At 45.0% G+C, this 25,638-nt stretch overlaps 1 protein-coding gene across 2 annotated transcripts in view; it reads right to left on the bottom strand.

Annotated features, from left to right (window-relative positions):
- Sel1l2 (SEL1L2 adaptor subunit of SYVN1 ubiquitin ligase) overlaps positions 1-25,638 on the bottom strand; it is a 104,041-nt gene that overhangs the window by 11,035 nt on the left and 67,368 nt on the right. Inside the window, exons 6-14 of one of the 2 annotated variants that reach the window (XM_021642562.2) lie at positions 17,336-17,389; positions 16,822-16,881; positions 16,657-16,738; positions 14,603-14,757; positions 13,892-13,948; positions 8,279-8,347; positions 7,043-7,120; positions 666-728; positions 50-137 (exon numbers count right to left, since the gene is read on the bottom strand). In XM_021642562.2, coding sequence (XP_021498237.1) covers positions 50-137; positions 666-728; positions 7,043-7,120; positions 8,279-8,347; positions 13,892-13,948; positions 14,603-14,757; positions 16,657-16,738; positions 16,822-16,881; positions 17,336-17,389 — 706 coding nt within the window. The remainder of the gene's footprint in view (positions 1-49; positions 138-665; positions 729-7,042; positions 7,121-8,278; positions 8,348-13,891; positions 13,949-14,602; positions 14,758-16,656; positions 16,739-16,821; positions 16,882-17,335; positions 17,390-25,638) is intronic. The other variant, XM_060383161.1, reaches the window with a different exon arrangement.

The following is a 25,638-nucleotide window of genomic DNA, read 5'->3' as shown; positions in this document are numbered from 1 at the left end:
TGTATAATTCATCCTAAGTAAGGTAGCCCAGCCATACTGTGGTACCTACAGTAGTACATGAAGCCCAGCTGGAACTGTGCGTTGGGCCATCCCTTCTCGGCAGCTTTCTGGAAGTATTTAAGTGCTTCGCCATAATTCTGCAAGGTAATTAGACTGCATTACTCAAAGCTGTACGCACAACTCCATGGTAACAACCACTGTCCAGCTTACGAGTGCAGTCGGGTTCTGTACTCTAGTTAAGACAGCAGCAGAAACACAGTTTTCATTATTATATCAGAATATATGAAGATTGTTATCTTATTCCATTATAAATTGTATCTTGTCTGTATTGAGAGTTGGTTTGGTTAGACGGGGGAAGGTTACTCGAAAGACATGTTAAACTAAAAAGATAAATTTCTCTTTCAACACAATCTCAGGAGGCAGCTGTTTCAAAAGCTAGTTTGACCCCATGAGTCTCAGGCACAACTGTGGTTGCTATTCTTGTTGCAGGTTTGATCCTTTGTCTCTCTGCCAGAGATTTTACTAAACCATTTCATTCTCTGTCCGATATACTAGTTTGACTAAGCAATAAAAAAACAATTCCTGCACATTAATGCGTGACCATTAATTTTAACCCCACAAATGCTAGAAAAACATTGACAGGATGACAAGGTTATTGAGCTTACCACAGGAACACCTTTTCCATGAAAGTAAAGGAGGCCAAGGCCGTGAAGACCAATTGCATTGCCCTAGAAGAATTTTTAAAAAATAGGTGATAAGGGAAATTACTGCAAAATCAATTCAAATATTTCAAAGGCACCCAGAAAGAAATGGCCAAGGCCATCAATCAGGCAGATGGCGAGTTACTCTGGCCTATTTTATACCCTTTCACACATTCATAACCACCACTCCCCCCACTGGAAAAGAAAAGAAGGGAATAAAAGTCAGATCTTTACTTCATTCAGCACTTAACTGCTTGCTTTGTGAGTGATTCCATAAGAGCCCCTGGGCAGAATAAGAGGTAAACTTGGCCTTGGAGCTACAGACCCCTTCCTCCCTCCCTTCTTCCTTCCTTCTGCTTGTTTTTGTTTGTTTGTCTTAGAGTTCTCACCAAATAGCCCTGGCTGTCCTCAAACCCACAATCCTCCTGCCTCCCAAGCTCTAGGATTACAGGCCTGCAGCCCTGTGCCCGGTTAGGTGGGTCTAATGTCTTAGTTATGCTACATGCAGTCAGTCCTGGAGTAAAATAAGTTAGAATGTTGTGGACAGGTAAACCGGGATGCTTAACTGCCTGGCTGATGCTAGGAGCTTGGGAGGATCACGGTGTCAAGGCAGGGACATCTGAGCCGGTACTCAGAGGATGGGTGCATTTTCTAGCATCGGAAGGTCTATTTATAAAATTGTTACCTAATTTGGCTGAAGGGATTTGACACCAATGGCCAAACAACATTTCAGGACGTTGGATTTTAGAACAGCCACTGCTGGCAGCTAATAATTTATTAGTATCTATCTGTTTTGTTATGTTAGGTAGTATGTTTATTCAAATTCGATGACTCATAACATCGTTAATATCTGCCTGATCTAAATTACGTTTCTTTTTCTCATCTAGACTCAACACTCTAGAAATGGGGTGCTCTCAATAAGGGGAAGGCCAAGCTCGCCCAGCACATGTTCCGGTATGTCAGTATAGTGTGTCAGTCCTGGGTGAAGCGTGAGCCTCAAATGGCTTTCTCACTGGACAGACGGGTCAGGGGTAAAACTGTTTGGTGTGCAAGTAGAACAACCTGAAGCCCAGCCCTGGGCAATACGGAATTCATAGATTCCTGAAAGTTGTTCTCTGATCTCCATATACGTGGGTGGTGTGTGTGCATCACACATACTCTCTCTCACACACACACACACACCCCTAGTGACTTTCCAACAGAGTTCCTTTTGTTTTACCTTATCTCCCCTCATGTCTTTTGCCCTCTGGTGGCTGTGTAAGGAGCCCGGGCTTGGCTACTTGGCTTCCCTTCAGCAGATCTGCCAGTCGATCTCTTTTATAGACTTACAGAGTTTCCTCAGGAACTTAAGTTCTGATAGAAAGCTCTCCAGAGTCTCCTAAGAACCTGAATTTAGTTCTTAGTCCTTAGGCAGAGTGTGCCCCCATGAGCAGGGACGAGCACAGAGGCAGAGAAGGCGTATCTCAGACACTACTTCCAGAGTCAGTGTGAGCCTGTGCCTTTCAAAAGATATGATGTTGTTTTAAAAATCCCTGCCATATTCCATCGATGTCACAAGTGCACAAAGGCCCTACCAGCTTGTTGTGTGCTGGGCGTCAAAATTCTGAGGCCTTGAAGTGTGCAAGCACTCTGTAACCAAGCTAAACCTCAGTCTCCTCTCCTCTTTTCTTTTATACCCAGCAGTGAGTTCTAGCAGCCATTGGCTGCTCCGCTTGGGGAATAAGGAGACCTATTGCGATGGAGGTGGCAACGTCTAGTGAGTCTGTTATCTAAGAAGTATCGTTTAAATGTTGAGAAAATGAAAGGGGGGGAGGGGAGGAAGGGGAATGGAGAGAGGTATAACACAGAGAACAAAATGCTGTCCTCCTTTCACTGGATAACCCAATGGAACTAACCCCAGAGCATGTGTTAGAATCTTAAGACAGGGTTGCCCACTCTGCCATCTCTGTGCTCTGTGCTGGGGTGTGAGGACTCATAGGGTGCTGTCCTCTGAGTGCGACAGCCATTACTGTCATCGTTAGAATGTGCGAGAGATGCTCACAGCCGGGCCTGTCGATGTTTCCTCAAGGGAGGGGGCGTCATCAGACTCTCTGTTGAGGTTTTTGCTATAACTTTCGCACTCTCCTCCCCACTGTGTGGGACTCAGCGTTTGCTGCACAGCACCTGCAGGGACTCACTGAAGTGGGTAGCGTATGAAGCCATCGTCTGTGCTGCTCTGGGGTCACCTCTGTTCCTCCGAGTCACTGGTACTCAACCTGTGGGTCTGAACAACCCGTTCACAGGTGTCACCTAAGATACCCTGCATATCAGATTATGATTCATAACAGTAGCAAAATTACAGTTATGAAGCAGCAACAAAAATAATTTTATAGTCGGGGGTCATCACGGCATGAGGAACTGTGTTAAAGGGTCACAGCATCAGGAGGGTTGAGGACTCACGCTCCATAGGAAAGCCACTAAACTCCTTGGTTTGCCAAGTTGGATTTGGGAGGAATCGTGCTTTGATCTGTCACTGCGTCCTCTCTGGGGTGGCTCAAATTAGGCCAGTGATGGAGCGGAGAGAGGGGCAGCCCAGAGGCCGTCTCCTGTGTCCCGGCACAGCCGCAGCAGATCAGCGTCTCTGTTCCCGTTGCTGCCACATAGAACAGTAACCTGAGATCAGCTCTGGCCAGCTTCAAAGAAAAGCCAGGATTATTTGTTTCTCCCTCAGGTTACTCATATGCTAACCTGGTAACAAGGTTTGAGGGAAGAGAGTTATGAGCCACAAAAGGATCTGACTATCCATGTTTTGCTGCGATATTTCCTGATTTTACGAACACTTTCTGGGATGAACAAAACGTAGCTAACTTCCCAATATCCAAGCGCTGTGTTAGGGCTTAGTGTTCTCGATTAGCTGAGGGACATGAACCTAGGGAGCAGATGGCCATTTATCTGCCAGTTAATGAACTTTAGCGTCAGGCTAGGGCTAGTCCTCCCCACGCTGAGGGGGCATAGACTTCAGACAAGAGAAAAGCCAGGGGGCAGAAAGCTCCAGAACACGAGAGTAAAGAGGAGGACACTAATTCGAAAGAAGGAAAGGATTTTGTGAGCAAAAGGATGTGGGGAAGCTTTGTGGTGGGAAAGAGGATGGAGCCCTGCCTAGAATGGCTAGGACATAGAATGAGGACAACAGGAAGGAAGGGTGTGCCAAATGTGTGGAGATGGAGTTGAGCCTGATGTGTTCTATGTAAGATAACAAGATGAAAGGGTTTGTAAACTGTTTTTCATGTCCTGGTTCTGATAAAACTTTAAAGCAAATTTAACAACACACACACACACATACACACGCACCCACCCACCCACACACCCACGCACACCCATACACCCACACACACACACACACATGCATGCACACCCCCTACCCCCCCTCCCCTTTAGTAACAGCCTGCACAGACTGGCCTTGAGCTTGTTATGTGATTCCTGGTCCTCCCACCTCTCCCTCTGAAGTGCTAGGATGATAGGCTGCATCACCACAGCTGCATTATGCCCTGTGAAAGATTACACCCAGGATTTTGTGCATGCCAGGCGAGCAGTCTGCCAACGGAGCTAGAGCTCAACCCCAAGAACAGTATTTTATTTTTAAGTTGCAAAACAAAAATATGTATGAGAAATCTGACATGTTCAGGCAATGGCCATGGAGTGTGTGGCTGTGCCCACCCAACGTTATTGAGAATTACTTTAAATACAGTTTTGGACTTCCTTTATAAAGAAGAAAGGCTAAGGTTAAAACAAAACTTGCCTGGGTCACTCCTAGTTACAAATCCCCAAGTACCTGGGAGTTAGTTCACACACCCAGCTTCCTGGCGTTATTCTTTTGGGGGTGACAAATCATATTACCCTCCAGAATATGACAGACTGTTACCTCCCTCCAGTCTGCCCCAACACCGTCTGCCTCATGTAATGGTATTCCAGATAACTGGCCTGCTGAGCAACAATTCCATACAATGCACAAGGGAGAGGTGCTGGGACCAGCCTCTCAGTAATTTAACAAGAACATTAGCTACAGGCTGGTGTCATTTCTAAACAGGCTCCCAAGGCAGTGCATGGCGTGTAAAAATGGAGAACAGTTGGAAATATTCTTGATCCAAATGTTGCCAATTTACAGAATAAAATCGTAAGACAGGGAAAAAAAAAAGTTTCCTCCTGTGGGTGCCAAAGAGTCAGTCAGGGCATTTTCCCAAGATTAGGCTAATGGGTGTTGGATGATCTTGTTAGGGCTTCTCTTGTGATGAAACACCATGACCAAAGAGCAAGTTGGAGAGGGAAGGATTTATTCAGCTTCCACTTCCACGTTGCTGTTCATCATCAACGGAAGTCAGGACGGGAACTAAACAGGGCAGGACCTGAAGGCAGGCGCTGATGCAGAGGCCATGGAGGGTGCTGCTTACTGGCTTGCTCAGCCTGCCCTCATGTAGAACCCAGGACCCCAGCCCAGGGATGGCCCCACCCACAGTAGACTGGGCCCTCCCTCATCCTTCCTTTCTGATGACTCTAGCTGTGTCAAGTTGACATGCAAAAGCAGCCAGTACAGATGAAGTCATTCCTTATGTAGAAAAGGGATTCAGGCAATGTGCTAAGTTTGACCTGACAGATACATGCTTCATCGAGTGTACAGCAAGGATATTTTCTTTTTGCACTTAGTTTAGTTTAGGTTTTTTTTTTTTTTGTTTGTTTTGTTTTTTTTTTGTGAGACAAGGTCTCATCCTGTATCCATGTGTGGTCTTGAAATCACCGTGATCTGCCTGCCTTTGCTAGGCATTAAAGCTATGTTCTACCATGCCCAGCAGAGCAAAGATTTCAGCAGCAGGAGACACATCATGGATTTTCACTGTTCCTGCGAGGGGAATGAGCTTCGGTGCCTCCAAAGATACCAAAGTCCTTAGAATCCGGACCTCTCTCATGTGATCACATACATAGTATTGTATATAGCCTATGCACATTCCCCGTGCTTGGAATCACCTCTATATAACAACAAATGCAACCTCAAGGTGACATAAGTGGTTGTTAGTAAGAGTAAGATATGGCAAGGAAATATCTGTATGTATTCAGTTACATTGTTTGAATCCATGGTTAGTTGAATAGGTGCAATGCAACATGGTATTCAGAGGGCCAACTGTCACACCCTTTCTGTATTCCTTATAGCTGCAAGCCATTTTGCCTTGGCTGTGAATCCAGACTACAAAAGACAACAGTTGATATCCAACAACTAACTATTTTATGGAAGGCAATGCTTTAGAGTTTTATGTATGACAATGGCAAGCAAATCTTATGTTCCCAATTTACCAATAGGGAAAGCAAGGCACAGAAAAGTTATGTAACTTATCCATGGCCACGCTGGCAGTGAGTTGCAGGAACGTTGCTCACACCACAGGGGCGTGTTCTTCGTCTCCTTTCCTTGGCTACTGCCCTGGCAACCTTCTGTGTGGGCTGCTGGGGCTCTAGCTTTAGATAAATCGTGCCTGAGGAAACCTGCACGATGACTACCTCTGTCTTAGACTTACTGCAGTTGGTGATTAAAGTATCCCCTCCACCCCTAGCCCTTTATTTCCTGTTCCCAAGTCATGGCTTCATCAACTGCTCAGGGGAGAGGGAAGCTCCGCTTCTGTCTAGCCTCCTGCTGGCTCCAGCCAGGGTGACACCAGTCACTACCCTTTCCATTTACCAAAAAGACAGAAGACAGGCTATGCCCCTCCATGTCCCAGCTCAGTGTTTTATTGCTGATGATGGACTTTCCTCAAACACAGAAGTCCTTTCTAAGCTTATTGTCAGGTCCAGAAGACAGTCTGGACAAATGACTAACTGTGGTGCCTTTTAGCATACCCACAGGCCTCCAGGCTCTCTAAGCTCCCGCAGATACCTGTTAGAGTCCTAGCTCTTCTTCATGCTTCTCACCCTGTCTAAACTCCTCCAGCTCAGCGGCTTCCCTTCCCCCAGAGCACCATAAAACCTGACCATTTTGTCCATGTGCTCTCTTGGTATTTTGTTGTCTTCATTTCTTGGTCCTTTTTTTTGCTCTCTTTCTTGATCCTCCTCTCCCACTCCTCCACCCTTCTCTCTTGGACCATTGAGTCGTTGGCCATGCTTAGGTTACTGCTTCTTCCCTGTTCTGGACTCTTCCAGATGCCTCTGTGCTCTTCTTTATGTCTACAATAACAACCTTCCCCTCACCCAGACCTTGGGGTGGTCATGTCCTCACTTTATACACTTATCATAAGGCTTGAGACTCTGAAGTCAGTTTGGGGGCATGCGTCCGCTTGAAGCCCATTATTTGCTGTCACCGCTGCGGTGGGCTGAGCACATACCTTGCTGGCCGCCATGGAGAAGTATTTGAAGGCTGTGACATTGCTTTGCGGTGCGGCAGCATTCCCCTCCAGATACATCTGCAGATGAAAAAGAGTATGTAAGGAGCAAAACCGCTTAAGAGTGGTGCAAATGTTTTAAAGCTAAGCAGCGCCACTGACTACCACAGTGCTGTGAGGCTAGTAACCACCACTGGAGTTTACACTGTAACGTCATACATGTTATCTTAGTTTTACTTCAAGTCACAAAGCGGGAGAAACTGTCACCTATGACGCACACGCTAGAGTGATGTTGCCCCAGGACAAAGAAGCGGACCCTGTTTGAGTTTTCTCGTGTTCCTTGCATCTAAAGGACAGGATGTAACATTTCTGGAAGCAGGGTACTCATTCTCATGGTAACTAATGCAAATCGGCTATAGGGAACCGTGGCGGCCCTGGGGAGTGGAGGGAGTAGTCTCCTTAATGGAAGAGAATATCCCATCACAGGGGCATAAGGACTGATTCTGAGTTTGGTGGGGGGAAGAGGCACATGCCCATTCTCTGGTGACAGCTGGCCTGCTGCTGTTGGGGAAGCTTGTGGGCTCGTGGCTATTCTCTGAAAAGGAGCCCAGGCCAGGTCTCTTTCAAGGCTCTGTGAGAGCCTCAGGTGAAGGCTGATGTGCTCCTAGGCTTCTTCCTCTCACCTCAGGAGTACTCCCACTGGCTGCAGCTGAGTGCCTCTTTAGCAGATGACAGAAATGAGTTCTTTAAGTGTGCTCACACCCTACTCTGCGTTTAACTAGCCTGCCAGGGAGGGAGGGCGTGTGCGTGTGCGTGTGCGTGTGCGTGTGTGTGTGTGTGTGTGGTGTGTGCGTGTGTGTGGTTTGTTTGTTTGCAGTGCAATGGACCTAGCTCATTGAATCCAGGTCCTTGTACATGTTAGGAATGCCCTTTGCCCCGAGCTGCAAGTCTCACCTGCTGCGCACTCTGACCGGCCCCTCTACCTTGCAGGGTCACTACATCTGGGCCTGGCTGATTCAGCTGGACTAGCCGGCCGGTGAGGACTGTCTCTACCTATCCAGAACTGGGGTTGCAGACCCCATAAAAGCATGACAGGCTTTGGGGAGGGGCAGATGCTGGAGGTCCGAGCCCAGATTCCCACGCTTGTCAGCAGGCACTGCATAAACAGAGCCATCCCCCAGCCCCCACGTGTCTTATCTTTGAAAGGAATAACAAGTACTGACGGTCAGAAGCGAGTACCTTTCCTATAAATGCCATGGCGTTTGCGCTCCCAGCCTTTGCTGCCTTTAAAAAGTAGTATAATGCCTTCTGGAGAGAAAAGGGACAGTGTTATCGCCAGTCACAAGTACATTCTACAAAATGTCTTTTGGAACTAGATTTTATTCATTCAATATGCATTCAAAAATCTCTGAGAAATAACCACTTTATTCATTTACAATATTCTTCCAAGAGTTCTTTAAACCATAAACCTGAAGAGTGGGAGAATATGTGCATATATGTGTGTGTGCATGCATATGTTGTGCGTATTCTGAAACATAGGGTGAATTATATCATATACATATAATTTAGAATGTAAAGACATTTTTCTTCTCACTTTTGGAAAATTTAGATAGGCAAGTGCTTCTTAGGGAAAGCTGAATCTCAGCTGCAGATTTAAGTAGTCTGTTATTTGGGAAAGTCGGCTTCTATGCATTTATTTTGAGACAGCTTGTACTACAGTTGGCAGAGTCCTAATGTTTAAAAGCAGACTAATGCCAGACACACCCAGATGCTTGCTGAGACTGTTTGTGTGTAGAGGTCAGCTTCAAGATAGTTTCTTGTGAATCAAAATAAAAAGACCAGCAAAGTCTCCAGAGTCTCTAGGTGATAAGGTTCAACAGTCTAGAATGATCTCATCTTTTACTGCTACACTTTCTAGGCCTCATCTTGACTCTCTATAAAATTCCTGAGAAATAAAAGTGACCAACCTGAGGAATCAGACTTAAGGACAACCTCTTGTTGTCATGTTTGAACACAATGTGTCTGTTGTTTACAGGGCTTTGCCGAGGTTAGCAGGAGATCTGCCTATCAGTAGATTCGGTATTATAAGGCATTCATAAAGGAACAAAATCATTCTCCCTTAGATTCCATATTGCTAGAAGGTGTTATGCGAGCCACCAGGTGAAAGAATGATATTAAAGATTTTATATATTGCTGACCCTGAATGATGTAATACTGATCTGCTAAGTAAGATGTTCCCATTGGTGAAATGGTGGCCTGGCTGTTGGGGCAACTAACACCTTTCTGATTGCATTTAAGGTCAAGTCTACATGGTTGATACTATTAACTTGACCAAAAGCCAAGAGCTAGGAAGGCCCTAGGCCCCAGGAGAACTTATTACCTTCATTTTGCTAAATTCCCATGTTATGAAACTGCCTTCTAAATACTTATGTTTATATGCCCGTAGATCAGTGCTGCTGTCAACCTTGGTCAGAGAAGCTTCTTTTACAGTGAGTAGCACTTAATGCTACTCATGATTGGTGAAAGACTGAGAATAAGTTATTGCTGAACACTCAGCCCCACATTAAACCAAACATTCCCTACTTCCCACCTCCTAACCCCACTGGCTCAAGGAACATCATGGAAGAGGAGATGTAAAGATTGTCTGAACCTGAGAATGAGGAGGAATGCTGGGAAATGCTGTCTTCCTGACATGTTTCACTTATGAATGGACAGCAGCTATGGTTACGGCACAAGAACTGTATAGGATCAGGCCAGTCATTATTACACTGTGGGTGGAGGAGGGCCTTACGTGGCCCTATCCCTAGCTGAGGAGCTATGGGCGGTCGAAGGTGCTGGCGACATAGAGTGAGTTTCTCTCAGGGTTTGACCATGGGCAGGTTGCTGATACTCCAGTGCATGGCTCCACACCAAACGGCATGTGGGCAGCACTAGCTGGACTTAGTTTATTACTATATAAATCAATCTATATCTATCTATATCTATCTATCTATCTATATGAAGAATATGTGAGGTGACAGGGGATGTATTTGGAGGAGGGGCCTGGGGGAGTGAGTAGGGAATGATGAATAGATACAGTGAAGATAGATTGAATACCAAGAATAATAATCAAAATATCAAAGAATGAATAAAAAATATTTAAAAATACAACATGGTTCAACATTTGCTCCCTGACAATGGTGCTGAGAAAAAAAAAGAACGTATGTTAATAGACCGAGTATGTGAGGAGATAAAGGAATGTAGTGCCCCCAAATAATCAGATGTGTGGAGAATGAGAGAAGAATATAGAGGGTCCTGTCTCCTGAGGAATGTTTATACGGCTTCTCTTTCTAAATCCGTACCATCGCTGGGCTGATCCTGAGCCCGGCTTAGGGGAGGTCAGTTCTCTCTGTATGTGGAGCTGGAGGCACGGTGATCAGAGTGCAAGGTCACGCCCAGTTACATACTGATTTTGAGGCCAGCCTTGGCTATATGAGATCATGCCCAAAACAAACAAACAAACAAAACAATAATTATTCACTCAGCCATCCATGCATCCTTGAAATATTTATTGAGCCGAGCTAAGATGTTGGTGGAGTGCCTGCTTAGCATGCGTAAGGCCTTGGACTAACCCCAGCAGCACATAAACTGGATATGTTGCATGTCCCTGTAACTCCAGCACTCAGGAGGTGGAGGCAGGAGGATCAGGAGTTCAAAGTCACCCTCAGCTATGCAGTTTGAAGCCAGCCAGGGATACATGAGACCTTGCCTCCAAATTACTGAGCGCTTATCAACTGCTCATTCATCAATGGACATTTAAATCAGGATGGATCTTAAGGACGGCTTATTATAGTGTAAAGTTATATTCACAGCTACTTTCATTCTCAAGAGAAGATAAAAATAATGGTTTTCCTCGCAGCTTAATGGTGTGTCATTATGAAAGATAGCATGCCCCCGGCATTATGTTAAATTTCATTATTTAAACTAATTCTCTCCCTCATAAATGTGGCTTTTCATTGGCTCTAAGAAAATTCTCAGTTTAATCAGTTTGTAACATTCTTTCTAGAACGTGAAGGAAATGTGTTGTTCCAAAAACATTTATGGACATTTCTTTTCTCCACGGCTCTGTAGGTCATCCTGACATGGGCAGTAGCTCCTTCTCTAGATGGGGGGAGACGAGATGAAGCAGCTGCCCTTCGGGCTGATATCCTCCTCTGCTGGTTCTAATTTAATTATGCTGCATCCACTTTAATAATATGCATCCAAGCACCCTGTTTTCCTAATGCAATTCATTCTGAGCTTTTATATTTTTAAGAATGCAAATGAAATTAAAATTTGCATGTAAAAATTCAAGATAATGTAATCAAGAATTGCACATATACAATTTTTTGATAATTACAAATTTGGTCAGAAAGAGGCCAAATTGTTCCCTGTGATAACAAATTCCAAGAAATTAATTCCGTCAAATAGCAAGCAGTGATGGGGAAGGCAGGGTAGCTATTCCTGGGTAGTTTGCGTTCTAATTTGCTGATCGGCAAACTGAAGCATCACATTTAAAATGAGCCTTGTAGTAATAGTCCCGTCAGCGGACTGACACGTCACACTGGCTGAAATGGTGGTTTTCAGGCTGGGTGGTGTCATCCAACGTGCCGGCCACTAACCTCTAGTCATTCAACATATATTTACCAAGTGCTTCGTATACGCCAGGCATTGCTTTGGTGGAAGACAGACTGGTGAGCGAGAGGAAGAAGAACGTGTTCGCTGTGGCCACAGAGAGCGGCAACAACCAGGAGAGGGCGGGGGCCGTGTGCTGTGAGGGTACTGGTGTGGGAGCCTAAGTGATGGAACACCAGAGTTACCAAGCAAATCCTCGCCAGGGGGCCAGGTGCGGAGGGAAGAAGCCGAGGGCGGAGCAGCTTGCAGCAGCAACCTTTTGGGTCTTTTCATCCTTCTGTCTTCCCTCTCCCTCCTGACTAGCTAACTGAGCACAGGCTAGTCAGGCTGTAGGGGAACTTACACACAGGCTCGTAGGACTGTGGAACAGAAGGGACTGGCCTGGACCTGTCCCAGAGAGTGCCTGAGTTGCTGGCAAGGTTCTGGAATTAAACTCGTGGTTTTGGAGTCTCTGGATGAGAAAAATGAGGCCCATCCAACTAAATAAAAAGTCGGAGATGAAGGAACCTCAGAGATCATCCCGTTCTAGATTCTTGCTCTGAAAATAGGGAGGCAGATTTTCGAGGTCACATTGTGGGAGTGGTACAAAAATAAATGAGATTTATGAAAAATAACAGGTTTTTAATTCCTGATGGCCTGCATGCAAATTTTGCTTCCTTATTTTTATTTTCCGTGTATGAGTATTTTGTGTGCGTGTGTGCGTACCACACACAGAAGAAGGCCAGAAGAGAGCATCAGATCCTTCGGAGCTGGAGGTACAGATGGCTGTGAGTCACCGTGTGGGAGCTGGGAACTGAACGCAGGTTCTCTGCAAGAGCAACAAGTGCTCTTAACTGCTGAGCCATCGCACAAGCACTCAAATTCTGCTTCTTAATTACACTTGCTTTCCAGCTGTGAGACTTGAAGCAATTTGCCTTCTCTCTCTAGACCAGGCTTTTCATTTATAAAACCCGCTTACGACAATCTCTACGACAGCCTGCTGGCCAGCCTGCGACAGGTCCTCATGATGCCTGGCTCCCGCCTGCTGCCACTATAGCCGTGGACCCTCCAGTGCCACGGAGGAGGCCTGGCGTTTCACCTGACTGTGTGTGTGTGTGTTGATGAGGGGGTTCTGCAAAAAGGCTGCTATTATCCTTAAGCCAGTCACAGTTCCCGTTTATAACTAACGAGGAAACGGTCCCAGCATGTGCCCTGTGCCTCACATTTATTGAAGGCTAAACTCGGACGTTGGAGTAATCTTAGCAGTACAGAGCTCCCGTCTACGGAGCCAAGACGGTGCTTACAGGTGGGTTTCAGAAGCCCTGGAAACCCTCATCTCAGCTATCCCGGGATGCATATGCTTATGTAAATTGCTACCTACGAAATAAAATTAACTTTGACATTTATCTAATGTTTGCTGTCTCGCATGTAAAGGAGAAAATGCAGCACTAAAGATATACATAAAACAACAATGTCCAGTGAAACGGAAAGTAACAACAGACCCCTTCACGCAGTCTCCTTACAAAGGGCCATTCCGTCCCTTAGGCTGTCGGGTTTATGTTGAGAGCTTGCACTCCTTTGAGAAAATGAGCACGTGGCTCCTGTGACATGACAGTGACTGCAACATCATTTTTCAGCCAGAATCCTGTTTTCCCAGATCTGATGACTGGCATCTTGAAACCACAACAGAATCTAAGCCAGAAGGTTCCTGCAGGGCTCTCATCTTACCCTGGAGGGTACTGTGTAGGTTAGGTCTGTTCATTCCTTCCCTTTCACTATGTATTTGGAGGGTTAATTAGGCCTGTAACTCCACCACAACAAGGTAAGGTTAAGCGAAATGATTAAATGTTTTACAACATTATGCTTAATTTAAATTATAGCAAAAAGCAGTCCGATTTCTGATCTAGGCAAAGCTGGTCTGACCTAGACAAATTAGGTCCTCAGGCTGCTTAGTGGGAATTTCCCATGGGATTTTTGGCTATTGGCCCTGGGGATGAAAGGTCAAGGCCAGGGGGTGGGAGAAGGCCAGAGGGTGGGGCACAGCCTGATAAAGTGTGGGTGGCAGGAAGTGACCAGGATCTGCGCAGGTAAGGGGTGTTCAGCTCTGACCAAAGCGGAAGCCGAGGGTTCCCCACAACTTGCCCACCTCCCCTCTTCCCTTTTCCACTGGACCCTCAGCCTCCCTCACCCCTACAGGACTGAAGTTCGAGATCAACTTACATAGTAATCCTGATCTAGGCCTTTCCTTCCAATTAGATGTAACTGTCCAAGAGATACCTAGAAATGAGGATTTTTTTAAATTGAAAATGGCTTTAGCAGCAATATTAATATAAATACAAATGGCACTTATTTGTTGATTTCATTATAGTTCATTGTTTCAGTTTGATGTTATTGGCTTGCTTTGAAAGAGGTGAGGAAGCAGCCCAGTCTCATTTAATTCTATGTCTTTTATCTCATGGTCCGTGGCTACTATGATGCATATGGCTTCCTCAGTAGAGAAGCCACTGGCTGGTGTACGGTAACGATCAGGCTCATGATGAAGGGGCCGAAGTCTGTATCACTAAGATCACATAGGTGTTGTCGCATCCCTGCTCTGGATCTTCAAGAGTTCATCTACATTAATGGCAACTCTGGGAGTACTACTCTCCCACAACTAAAACCTATACCTTAAAAAGTGAACTTTCCAGGGGGAACTGCAAAATTACCCCACCCCAGTCACCATCACCTTGCTATCACTATGGTAACTACCTCTTGAATAAGCCTGAAAGGCTTCAGGTAGCAAGGGGACAAAACAGAAGAGGGATGGAGAGGAGAGGGTGCCTCCTCCTTCACATTCAAGGTAGGACATTGCCAGCCCTCCTGGCACTCAGGAGGAGCCAGCCCTCTGGCAATTGGCATGTTCTAAGAATCGGTCTTTTCTGTGTACATTACTTGTATCTGAACATCTCCTCTTTCTGCCAAAAACTTATAGTATTGGTATATGTCCCAATCCAAAATCTCACTGTTGGAACTCAGATTTTCAGGTCTCTCGGTTAGTCTCACTTTTTCCACTGGAATACCTTCACTTTTTTCCAATTTGTCAGCAACTGCGAACAGAAACAAAGCGGGAAAACAGAACACTGGGTTGAAGGGAGTACACTCGGAGGAGCGCGACAGACTCCTCCTGCTAAAATGGTGCAGGGGTCTGGGGGGTGGCAGGGAAGAGCCTTAGGAAATGGAGATTTGCTTCGCTTTGTTTGTTGGGATCTGAAACACGGTGGGGAGAAGTCTGTGCTTGCGTCTGAAACTTGTTTAAATGTTTGTCAGCATGGACCTCTTGAGAACACAGGCAAGGGGACCACAGCGGAGGTTTTCCCGGGACACCCACTGACCCATTCGTGGTGACTTTTTCTGAGACGCGAATTGCAGTGTAAGAAAACGGGCTACTCAGTTATTCCTGTAGACAGGCTAAGATAAGTTCAAAGACACTTATGTTGCCTACGCCTAACACAGTGTGGAGTCTGAAACAGATTGCTGCAGTGCTATTATCACTAAGCACACAGAATGATCTCGTCGTAAATGGCCTCTGAAATCCAGCAGTGCTTTTTTCAGGCCCTGGCTTTTCCCAGACGTCTGAGATACACTATTTGTCGATGTCACTCTGAACATAGAAGTTAAGCTAACAGGCTTGGTCCACTTCTAGGAAGACATTTATCTAGATCCATATGTGGCCACACTGAGTGACGTCGTGAGCCCCTGAGGACACAGATTACCCCCACGCTCTTCAGAGAGCTGTCTGTCTGGCCTCCCACTTGAAGGGACTCTCCTCTGTCCCCCTGTTCTAAGTGCTGAGATCGCAGGCCCGTACCACCGTGCCTCTCGGCACTTTGAACAAGCCGTCCAGCATTACAGAGGTTAGATGTAGGGGAGCTTGCTTAATATTTGCCAGTTAAAGGAACATGTATTCTAGCCGGGCGTGGTGGCACACCGCCTCAGCACCAACACTGGGGGGCAGAGGCAGATGGAGGTCTGTGAGTTTAAGACCAGCTTAAGCTATGTAGGTAGTTCCAGGAAAGCGGACCTACATAGTGAGACCCTGTCTTGGAAAATAAAGAAACAAGTATTATAAGAATAAGTCAAGCAGAAATGTTTGAAGATAAATATTAACAAAATAAGAGGTGAGTGCAATCATTTAGAACATTTTGGAAGATAATTAAGGTTGCCCAAACTTTACATTATTGTAAAGATTATATTAATTGGATGTTAATAACATATACTTTCACTATTTTCATAAATGTATGTCAACTGGTATTGATCTGTGTGTGTGTGTGCGGGTATGCGCTTGTGTGTGTCTATGGGTGCAGGTACATGAGTATGGAAGCCAGAAGTCAACCTTGGGTATTTCCCCTCAACGCTATCCATCGTGTCTTCTGATGTGAGACCCATGACTGGCCTAGAACTCATCAGAGAGCCTGTGATCAGCTTTCTCTGCTTCCCCAGAATGGGGATTACCAAGCCGTGCTGCCGTGCTGCGTTTTTTTTTTTTTTTTTTTTTTTTAATGTGCATCTGGGGCTTGAACTCATGCTTGTATGACAAGCCGTTTATCAGCTAAGCCATATCCCCATTACTGCCTGGTGTCAATATTTTTTAAACCGCTTGGTAAAAGTCTGTTTTCTTTCTAATCGTGGAGGGCCGAACCAACCGCGCATTTCTGTGCGTGCTAGGCAAGTGCTCTACCACTGAGGTAAGCTTCAGATCTGTCTATATTAAAATGAACTATGAGAGCTGGGTGTGGTGGTGCTCGTCCTCAGTCCCAGCACTTGGGAGGCAGAGGCAGAGGCAGGCAGATCTCTGAGTTTGACATCAGCCTGGTCTACAGAGGAGTTCCAGGACAGCCAAGGCTATATACAAGGAGGCCCTGTCTCAAAACCCAAACCTAAAATAAACAGAAGAACCAGCGAACTCAGACCGCCATCCTCCCGAAGGGTTTCTGAGAATCACTCACTGTAGTGGGCCACTTTCTTGTAATGCTTTAGGGCAACTTCACAGTTTTGTAGAACATTGATTCCTGACAAATATCTGTATCCCTAAAACAAAGGCATATACATGTTATAATATTCAGATAATGTACTGATATCCATTTTGGTCTAAGAATATTTAGTTTACAGACCAGAATCATCTGGGACATCATGCTTCCTCCAGCACTTCCAAATGTATAGTATATCAGTGCCTAAGGAATAAAAAAATATAATTATATTGGTTTCCTAAACTTGGAAGTCAAACTAAGCACTGTTTTTTGTTTTGTTTTTTTGTTTTGTTTTGTTTTTATTCCTACCCCTGCAATGAACCGAGAGCTACTCCAAAATATGTCCCAAGTTTCAGTCTGTTCTGCTAAGATGGTTTTCGTTTATTGGGGGTTCCCAGGATCTAGAGTCTGTGATAAAGGCGTGGTGTATGGTATTTCATTTTTTCATCCTAAAGCCCTATGAAGTAGATATTACATACCTCAGTAAAGGCCCTGACATATGAGACTTTGGGAAGTTTGTGACAGATTGCTGAATTTCTCTGCTGAGTGGGTACTTTTAATACCACACTACAGCGAACCTCTTTAAGAATAGAGTGTATCCAATGCTCCTTTTAAATAAGTAAAATCTGTTTCAGGAAAAAAATAGAGTTGACTTTACCTTGGCTTGGTCATATTCCATTCCTATTCCATAAGAAGATAGAAATCCTAGTGCCTAAAGGGCAAAAGAAAACACGAAACTGGATCAATCCATTTGTTTCATAATTTTTTTGAAACTTGAACCTAGGGCTTCCCATATGCTAGGCAGGCACTCTACTTCTGAGCTACCCCCCATCCCTAATTTAAGCATTTTCAGTCACAGTTTAGGAATAAAATAGGATAGGATCGATACAACAAAGTATTTAAGTTAAAATACACGGAGTAAGCGGAATAAGTGAAAGCCTGAGCTCAGGCCACGGAAGTGCCGAGAGCCCCTGTGTGTGTGTCCACAGACGCAGCTTCCAAAGAGCGTTTCTGGAAACGGCAGAAGGTGACGCCGTAGGGCAGGGTGATGAGGCCCGCTGGAAGGCCGCCCAAAGCCCGCAGAGGCAGCTCCGGACGGTCTGACCACCTTTGTGATGGTGTGAAGGTAGCATGGGCCCTGCAGAAGTGTGTTTCCAATCTGGTTTGGCTGTTTCCGGGCTGGGGCACGGGATGCCGTGGGCCTAGGCCGCTGGGCAGCGGCGGCGAGCTGCAGGTCCGGGCCCCAGGAGGCCTGCATGGGAGCTGTGCCTGCGTAAGCCACAGTATTTGGAAGTGACGCGGTTAAGTGACTTCCGTGTGGGATAGCTGCGATTTTTTTTTTATCCGTTTCCTCCAACAGCTGCCTGTGTGAGCGAGTCTCAGTGGTTGCTGGGCCGCGACCCAGCCTGCGCTCTCCTCTTGTCCGTGCCTGCCTGCCGGCCCTGTCGTTTCACAGTTTGCAAGAACGCTGCCAGATGTCCAGCAGGCCAGGCTGCGTCACTCAGAACTCTGCTATAGTTTCAAAGATCAGGAACTCGGTGACTTTTGTTGATTTAATTGTGTGTGTTTGTAGGCCAGATGGCAATCTCAAGAGCAGTTCCTCAGGTGACCTCCACTTCTCTTTTGTTTTTGTGTGTCAGCATCTCTCAGCCTGAAATGGGCTAAGTTCCGCTGGGTTGGCTGGCCCACAGCGCCAGGCAACCTCTGCCTGTCCTTGCTTCCTTGGTGTTGGAGTCACAAGGTGATGCTCGCCCGGCTTTCCGCGTGGCCGCTGGAGCCCAGACCCTCATCTTCACAGAGCAAGCCTTCCACCAGCTGAGCTCTAGCCCCAGGCCCGCGTTGCACGTGTGATTAGGAGATTGGCTCTATTATTTTTTCCCTCAAAAGCACAGTAATTCTAACACATTAGTGTAACTGTCCTTTCCATAATCCTCCACTGGTAAAAAGCCTCCGAGCCTCATGTTCTTCTTCAGGCTTAGAAAGCATCCTTTTTTGTTTGTTTGTTTGTAGCCTTGGCTGTCCTGGAACTCTCTATGTAGACGGGGCTGGCCTTGAACTCAGAGAGCCGCCCGACTCTGCTCCCCAGGCCCCCAGGCCCGGTAGAAGCGTCCTGTTGAAGGTGCGCAGTGAACACTCGCAGAGGGAGGCCGGCAACTGCCCTGCACCTGGCGGCGGCTATTTGAACCGGCTAAATTGGCGCTTTTTAAGGACACCATTAACCCAGTTTAGGTTAAGAAAAAGCCTTCTTTTTCTTGCAGCTCCTGTCAGCTCGGTTCTGCTCAGCTTAGCTCTGGTTCAGGTACGCAGAAGTTCTGATTGCAAACAAACATGTTGACCTTTTAAGCGAAGGCGTCGTCTGGGCCTGCCCTGGAGGACACCGTGCCGCTAAGGCTGGCGCGTCCTTTCGTGCAGTGGAGAGAAGTTGCCTCTGCCTCCGCTCTGAGGTGGAGGGGACCTTTCTCTCTGCAAAGCTCACCGGAACTGTGAGGGCCGGAGCGTGGCGGTACGCCCGTGTGCAGCCAAAGCTGCTTCCTCCTCTTCAGCGGACAGCAGGAGAGCTCGGGGGCGTGGGGGGCGTCGCCCTGCAGAAGGTGTCTGTCTGTCTGCACCGCCTTCCCTCTGCGCTTGGGCGCTGCCACCCTCACAGCCTCACAGCCACCGGCCTTCACTGCTTCTTCTCTTTTCTTTTTTGAGATAAGGATAAGATAAAGCTAAATGGGTTGTAAAATGAGTAAATCTTAATTCAGGACAGAAACATAATGTGAGTTGAAAGAAGAGGGAACCTCTGTGCCGCGGTAGCAGCTCTGAAGGGCAGATTCTGCACACTGGATTGCTCATGAGACTTGATTCAGACTTCTGCCGTTTGGCTTGTGGCAGGTAACACGGGGTTTTTGTACCTGGGATTTACTGTGAAGGTTTTAGTGTAGCGGGTATTCTGCCGTATTTTAAGGTAAAGTGCTTGGGTCTGTAGTAACAAGTTAAAAATTGAATATTCCTCTGTTTACTTTTTCTAAGAAATTATTATTTTTTGGCTTTGAAAAGCGTTTATTTTTTTTGAAAACTCTGTTACAGTGTGCAAATTATTATATATTCATGCTTTTAAAAATACATATAAAATTTTACTGAGCAAAAGAGAAACTATTCAGTACCAGTAGCAGTACATAAGAAAACAGTTTTAGTTCCTTAAATGATTGCCACTATTTAGGCACTACATGACAATATTTAGGGCAGACAAATCTAGAAACAACCTTGCCAGAAATCAATAATTATCAACAATCAATTCTAATTGTGGATATTATTTTAGAAACTTCCACTATACTAGAAGTTACCTATGATTTTATCACTTTTACTATAGAACAATAGAAACTGACATCTGTTACATATGTTTTGTTGGGCAGTTACACTAACCGGAAAAAACATGCAAAAGCAGCATGTGGTCATTGGATCTTATCTCTTACATTAATGACACACCTTTCCGTCACTCAGAAACAGGCATGCATGGTTCAATACCTTGAACAAACAAGTAAAAGTTCTGCTAACAGCAACTTCAAAATTTCAAATTTCTGAAATATTTGCATTATGTCAAACTTCAATTTTATTTGTCTGACTTTTGACTTCCAGTTCTACATCACTACCTGAAGGCTTGTTGTTGGTGTTGTTTTGAACTTAAAACAGTAACAATTATTAAGCAGTGATTAAGAAAATAAAAAAGCTCTTTACTGTTCAGTATTACATTCTGAGGCAACAAGAAATAGGTAGAAGAGCCTATAATTTTTAAAGACAGTTTTGTGGCACGTAGTCATTATTGTCATATTCAGGAGCTTTAAGCATTTCAACAGTAAGTCCAGTGCAGCCCTCTTCTTCCTTTCTAACGTCACACAGACCAGGGACGGCACCGCATAATAGCCCACTTTGTCACAAAGCTTGAGCTAGTAAGCCAGCTGTTGTTCCCTGAAGCCCCGTGAGGGCGTCTGTAATGCCCCAGGTACCGGACCTGCCTCTCCATACCAGCAGCACGAACGTTTCTCTCAGAGGAGAACGTTGTGGTGGAATACAATCACAGTTAAGCTGCACCAATAAAAATGTTATACTCTGTTAATAATCTTAGCGTCAAGGCTGCCTGGGTGCAGCACGCACGCTTATCTAAGGAGACAGTGGGCTAGATGGGCTGAGATTAACGAGGATAACTGGAAACCTTGGACACTGCAGCTGTGGAGACTGTAGAGTAATTCGGAAACTATGCTTTACTTTCGTGGCCCAGCTCATTCTGTATCTTTTTCATGCTTTTGATGCAATCAGAAAAATTTCTAAGAAATTATTAACGGAGGAAAAAGATGAAGCACTTTTCCTCTAATTACTGTATGACGATGGAAAGCTCTGTGATCATTACTTTTGGCTCAAACCACATCCAAAGCAAAGTGTGAATCAGTGTTAATGAGTAACTCAGACACTCTTAATAGAAGGCCATTAACATCAAAAACACCCACCAGCGGCCCAGAATCGGCCAAGTGATTGTTAGATTGATCCTAGAAATGATGCTTTCAGCCATAGCACGGTACTAACGATGACAGCCCTTCCAGGAGACACTCCAGCACTTCAGATATAAAGAAATGAAGAATGTGGGCAGACTCTGCCACTGAGATAGAATTATTTTCAAACTGCAAAACATCGCTCACATCTTTCGCTTTTATATACCAGTCGTTGCAGTTTTCATATGCTAGATAGGACTTTCTTATATCTGTAGTAAAATCATTTTGAGTTGTATAGCCAATCAAGTATACACATTTAACTCCAATAACTTTAAACTTTTACATTTCTATGTGTGCAGTGTGTGTGAGATAACACGCATGTGACATTCAGAGGACAACTCTTGGGAGTCAGTTACCTCCTTTCGCCGAGTGGGTAGGGCATCAAACTCAGGCTTCAGGCTACACAGACAAGCACCTTTCCCTGAGGAGCTTTTTCTTGGAGACGCCTCTATTCTTGTCATCTGGAAGGTACTCTGTCTTTGTAGAGCATTACAGGGGCTGTCCTTACACTTAATTACTGTTGTTGCCCTTGGAAGGATTTCCTTCAATTTATTTGGATTTTTAAAATTTGGGTTTTTCTGAGATCTCTGTCATTCCCAATTTCTCTATTGCTTTTTCACAATTCTGATTGTTTTCTCTGACATCGTAAGTATCCATTATTCACGCTCGCTTTCTGTACACATACATTCTCTCTCTATATATATGCATGTAGTATATATAATAACATTATTTAGTTACATTTCCCAATTCTTTAGGTGCGATACTGTGTGACTGTCCTCCTAGTTCCCAGGGACATCTCCAACAATGCAGACAGATCAGATGAGGCTAGCTCAGTGTTCCCAGATGAGGCTAGCTCAGTGTTCCCAGATGAGGCTAGCTCAGTGTTCCCAGATAAGGCTAGCTCAGTGTTCCCAGATCAGGCTAACTCAAACAACATGCCAACAAACGATACACCTGGCCAACCCTATTAAAGAGTTGTTAATAGAATAAATGGCCCATGGCCGGTCTGGTCCCTGCAATCAGCCATCAAACTACTCACTGTTTGTGGCACAAAAAACTTTTCAACTAGGGCTGGAGCAATGGCTCAGTGGTTAAGAGCACTGGCTGCTCTTCCAGAGGTCCTGAGTTCAATTCCCAGCAACCACACGGTGACTCAGCCATCTATAATGAGGTCTGGTACCCTTTTCTGGAGTGTATGAAAACAGAGCACTCATGTATATAAATAAACAAACAAACAAACAGATAAATAAGTCTATCTTTAAAAAAATCTCTTCAACTATCTGTTCTTTGTACAAAGAAAGAAAAATAGTATAGAAAAAAGTATAGAAAGTATAGAAAGAAAGAAAGAAATCAATGCTTAGGGAAGCAACTGACAGGGTTGATAGTCCTGGTTCAGCATCAAGTCCAGCTGCAGACATAGAAACTTCTTACTCATCCAGATGCAAATGATGTTTGTAGGCCGTAATGAGTCAGACTAAAGATTAAAGGAGTCCAGGATGTCAGAGAAGGTGGAAGTGGGCTTCAGGAGTGGACTTTTACCAAACAACAGCATAACTTGACATATTTCAACAGTATGACTGAAATTTGCGTATCAGGTCAATGTCAAGGTTTTTTTTTTTTTTTTTTTTTTTTAATGTTAAGTTTGTTCACACACACATCCTCTCTTCTGGTCTTCCTTGAAACCAGACAAACACATACTGGACAGATAAGTCCATTTTTACATATGAGGAAATTGAGACTTAGAAAGGATAATCACAGGGTGGGGGCATTGTAATGTATAAACAAGAACTGGCTGACCCAAAAGCCAAGCTCTTGAAGAGAATCTCGTCACAAGCCAGTACGCTTTCGTGCTCTTTAGCATCTGCTAAGGACTCTTGCAGGTATTATGTCTTTCTTCCAGCAGCTTTGTGAAGTTTGTTCATTATTATCAACCTCCTCTACAGGTGTGGGAAACTGAGGTTTCGAGACATAACTTCTTTAGGGATACGGAAGGTGAACACGTGATAGCAAAGCTGTTAGGAAGCGGAGCCCAGAGCTGCACATGATCCATGAGGTCTGGGAAGCCCCGCCTTGCTACCTCACCGTGGCTGCATTTCCCAGGGTGCCCATCGCTGCCCGCTTCTCCATACAAAGATGCTCATGGCCACCCACAGCCAGTGCTTGTAGCCTAGAGCTGTCTCTTCTGCTCCCAGGCTCACCCTAGAAGATTGTCTTTGATTACCTCTAGAGCCAGTGGCGAGTACTTCAATCAGAGGGTAGTGTGGTTGACTTAATTTATACATGTATTAAAAATAAGAAAAATTAGGTGGTATAATTGGTGGGGACATTCAGAGAGTATGTTTTTGGTTAATCAAATTCTGGAGATTTCACGGTTCTTGTATTTTATTATCATTCACAAATCTGTCTTTTATATATAACTGCAAATGCAAATTCTGTGGCGTGAAACACAATGTCTACCAGCATAAATAAAGATCAGATGGCTCTTTAAAATGATGACATTGATCTGCATGCATTTACACAGAAAAACAGTATTAACTGAGTAAAGAGCTGGCTAGGGAGCAGCAAATATATATGGGCTCATTTAAAAAAAAATACCCTATGGAGTTATAAAAATTCTAGAAGTGTAATAGTGCAGACAATAATTTTCATAACTTCCTCTCACCTAACTAAAACTCTGTCTTTTCACAATTACTGTCCCTTTCTATCTACCCACTTCTCTCTTTTGTATTAGGAACGACTGTGATGTTCCAGGCATGAAACGGAACACCCTACAACTCCATTAAGCCATTCATGACTAATTAGTTAATTTGTTAATTCATTCACTTTCACATTTTTTTGCCTCAGATACTTGGCTACATGTCTGAGATACACCATTGAACGAGATGTCGTGCCCAGTGTTCTATAATTATCTTGACTTTATAGATGCAGATTTAGGTTGCCCTATCCATCATGGGTATTCGGCTCAGCTAAGCGCACGGACTGTAGGGCCCTCATGAACCTCATGGCATCAATCTTATCTGGAAAGCGGGGATGGGGGCCAGTGGAGCACAGTGTGCCGGGGGTAAGAGTCACACCTTCATTAGTGATGCACGCGACAGTCTAGAGGCCGCCATCCCAGACTCCTCCAGTGGTGACTTGGGCCATAGATGAGGTCCACATGGGAAGCGTGTGAAGCCGCCGTGGAATGAATGCTTCCCTCCCCACGTACGGACTCTACAAGTTCAGATGCAGGGCTCTCATGGAGAGGTTTACCGTCATCAGGTTCAGTAGTTCATTATAGTTTTCTCCCCTCCAAACACAGTTTGTCAGACAGAGGCCGTTTCCATCATAAGCCTTACTAGGTAAAGACACAGTTAAAATTTTATTCTTATCGGGTTACCTGGGAAACAGAACTAGAGTGTGAACCAAAGGTCAAATTCTCATGCAGGAGAAGGGGAGAGGGTTTTGTTCAGTGAGTAGCTTATTCACTAAGCAAGCATAATAGTGTATTCAAACTTAATCCGACTCCGTGCTACTTCCTGTAGCGTACTGGCTGACAGCAAAAAGGTCTCCAGGTGAACACCTCTTAGGTGACTTGACTTTCCCCTTGATACATTCTGAATTCTCATATTTTTATTTTTTTGGTTAATGGCCATGAATCTTGTTTGTACAGACAGATAAAACCTTTTCCTAAAACACTGCAGCATATCAGAGCATGCCCCAGTGTTATATTGAGTAGCTGAAATCAAATGCTGTTGCATGGTAATTAGGTCTTCTTGCTTTCAGGCGAGAAGCCAAGGGGAAATAGATGGTGGTCCTCACAAAAACTGACCCGGTCGGCTGGCTCCTGGAGGTTTTGGTCGTTATTCTCTCTTGCTAGGTGGCTGAGAACGACCAGAAACTCTGCTCCTTTGCTGCTCTCTCAGGGGCTGGGATTCCAGACTTTCCCACCAACCCCTGTTTTATGTGGTGCCGGAGCTCACACTCAGCGCTTCCCTCACGCCAGGAAAGCCACCTGCCAGCTGAGCTACACCCTGAGCCTCCTTTCTTGATTTTCTATGAGCTGATTATTTTATTCTTGGATTGATGTTTAATAAAACATATTTATTAAAATAGAAGAAATTCACTTAGCTTATAAAAGATTTGAAATGGAAATTCAGGCAAACATTACCTTAAGAATAGGTTTTGTTCCGTATTTCTTTGTAAAGATGAACATGCCTCACAATATTTGTGTTCAGAGGCCAGAACATACGCATGGATAGACGGGAGGGTGGATTAGAGAGCAGCTCCGCTCTGCTTCTATGTACCAGAACAATTTATCCTAAGCTCCTGCTATGCTCCCACCTGGACACCATTCCAGTGGCTTCTGGGTGGCCGTGGGCCTGGGTCCAGGCAGTAGGGTGGGAGCAAGATTTTGTCCCCCATTTTCTCTGTTTGTCTGTGTTAACTGAGG

Source organism: Meriones unguiculatus, chromosome 4 (genome assembly GCF_030254825.1).
Source record: "Meriones unguiculatus strain TT.TT164.6M chromosome 4, Bangor_MerUng_6.1, whole genome shotgun sequence".
Classification (NCBI taxonomy): domain Eukaryota; kingdom Metazoa; phylum Chordata; class Mammalia; order Rodentia; family Muridae; genus Meriones; species Meriones unguiculatus.
The sequence above is the reverse complement of the archived record's forward strand: the minus strand, read 5'-3'. Positions and strand labels throughout refer to the sequence as shown.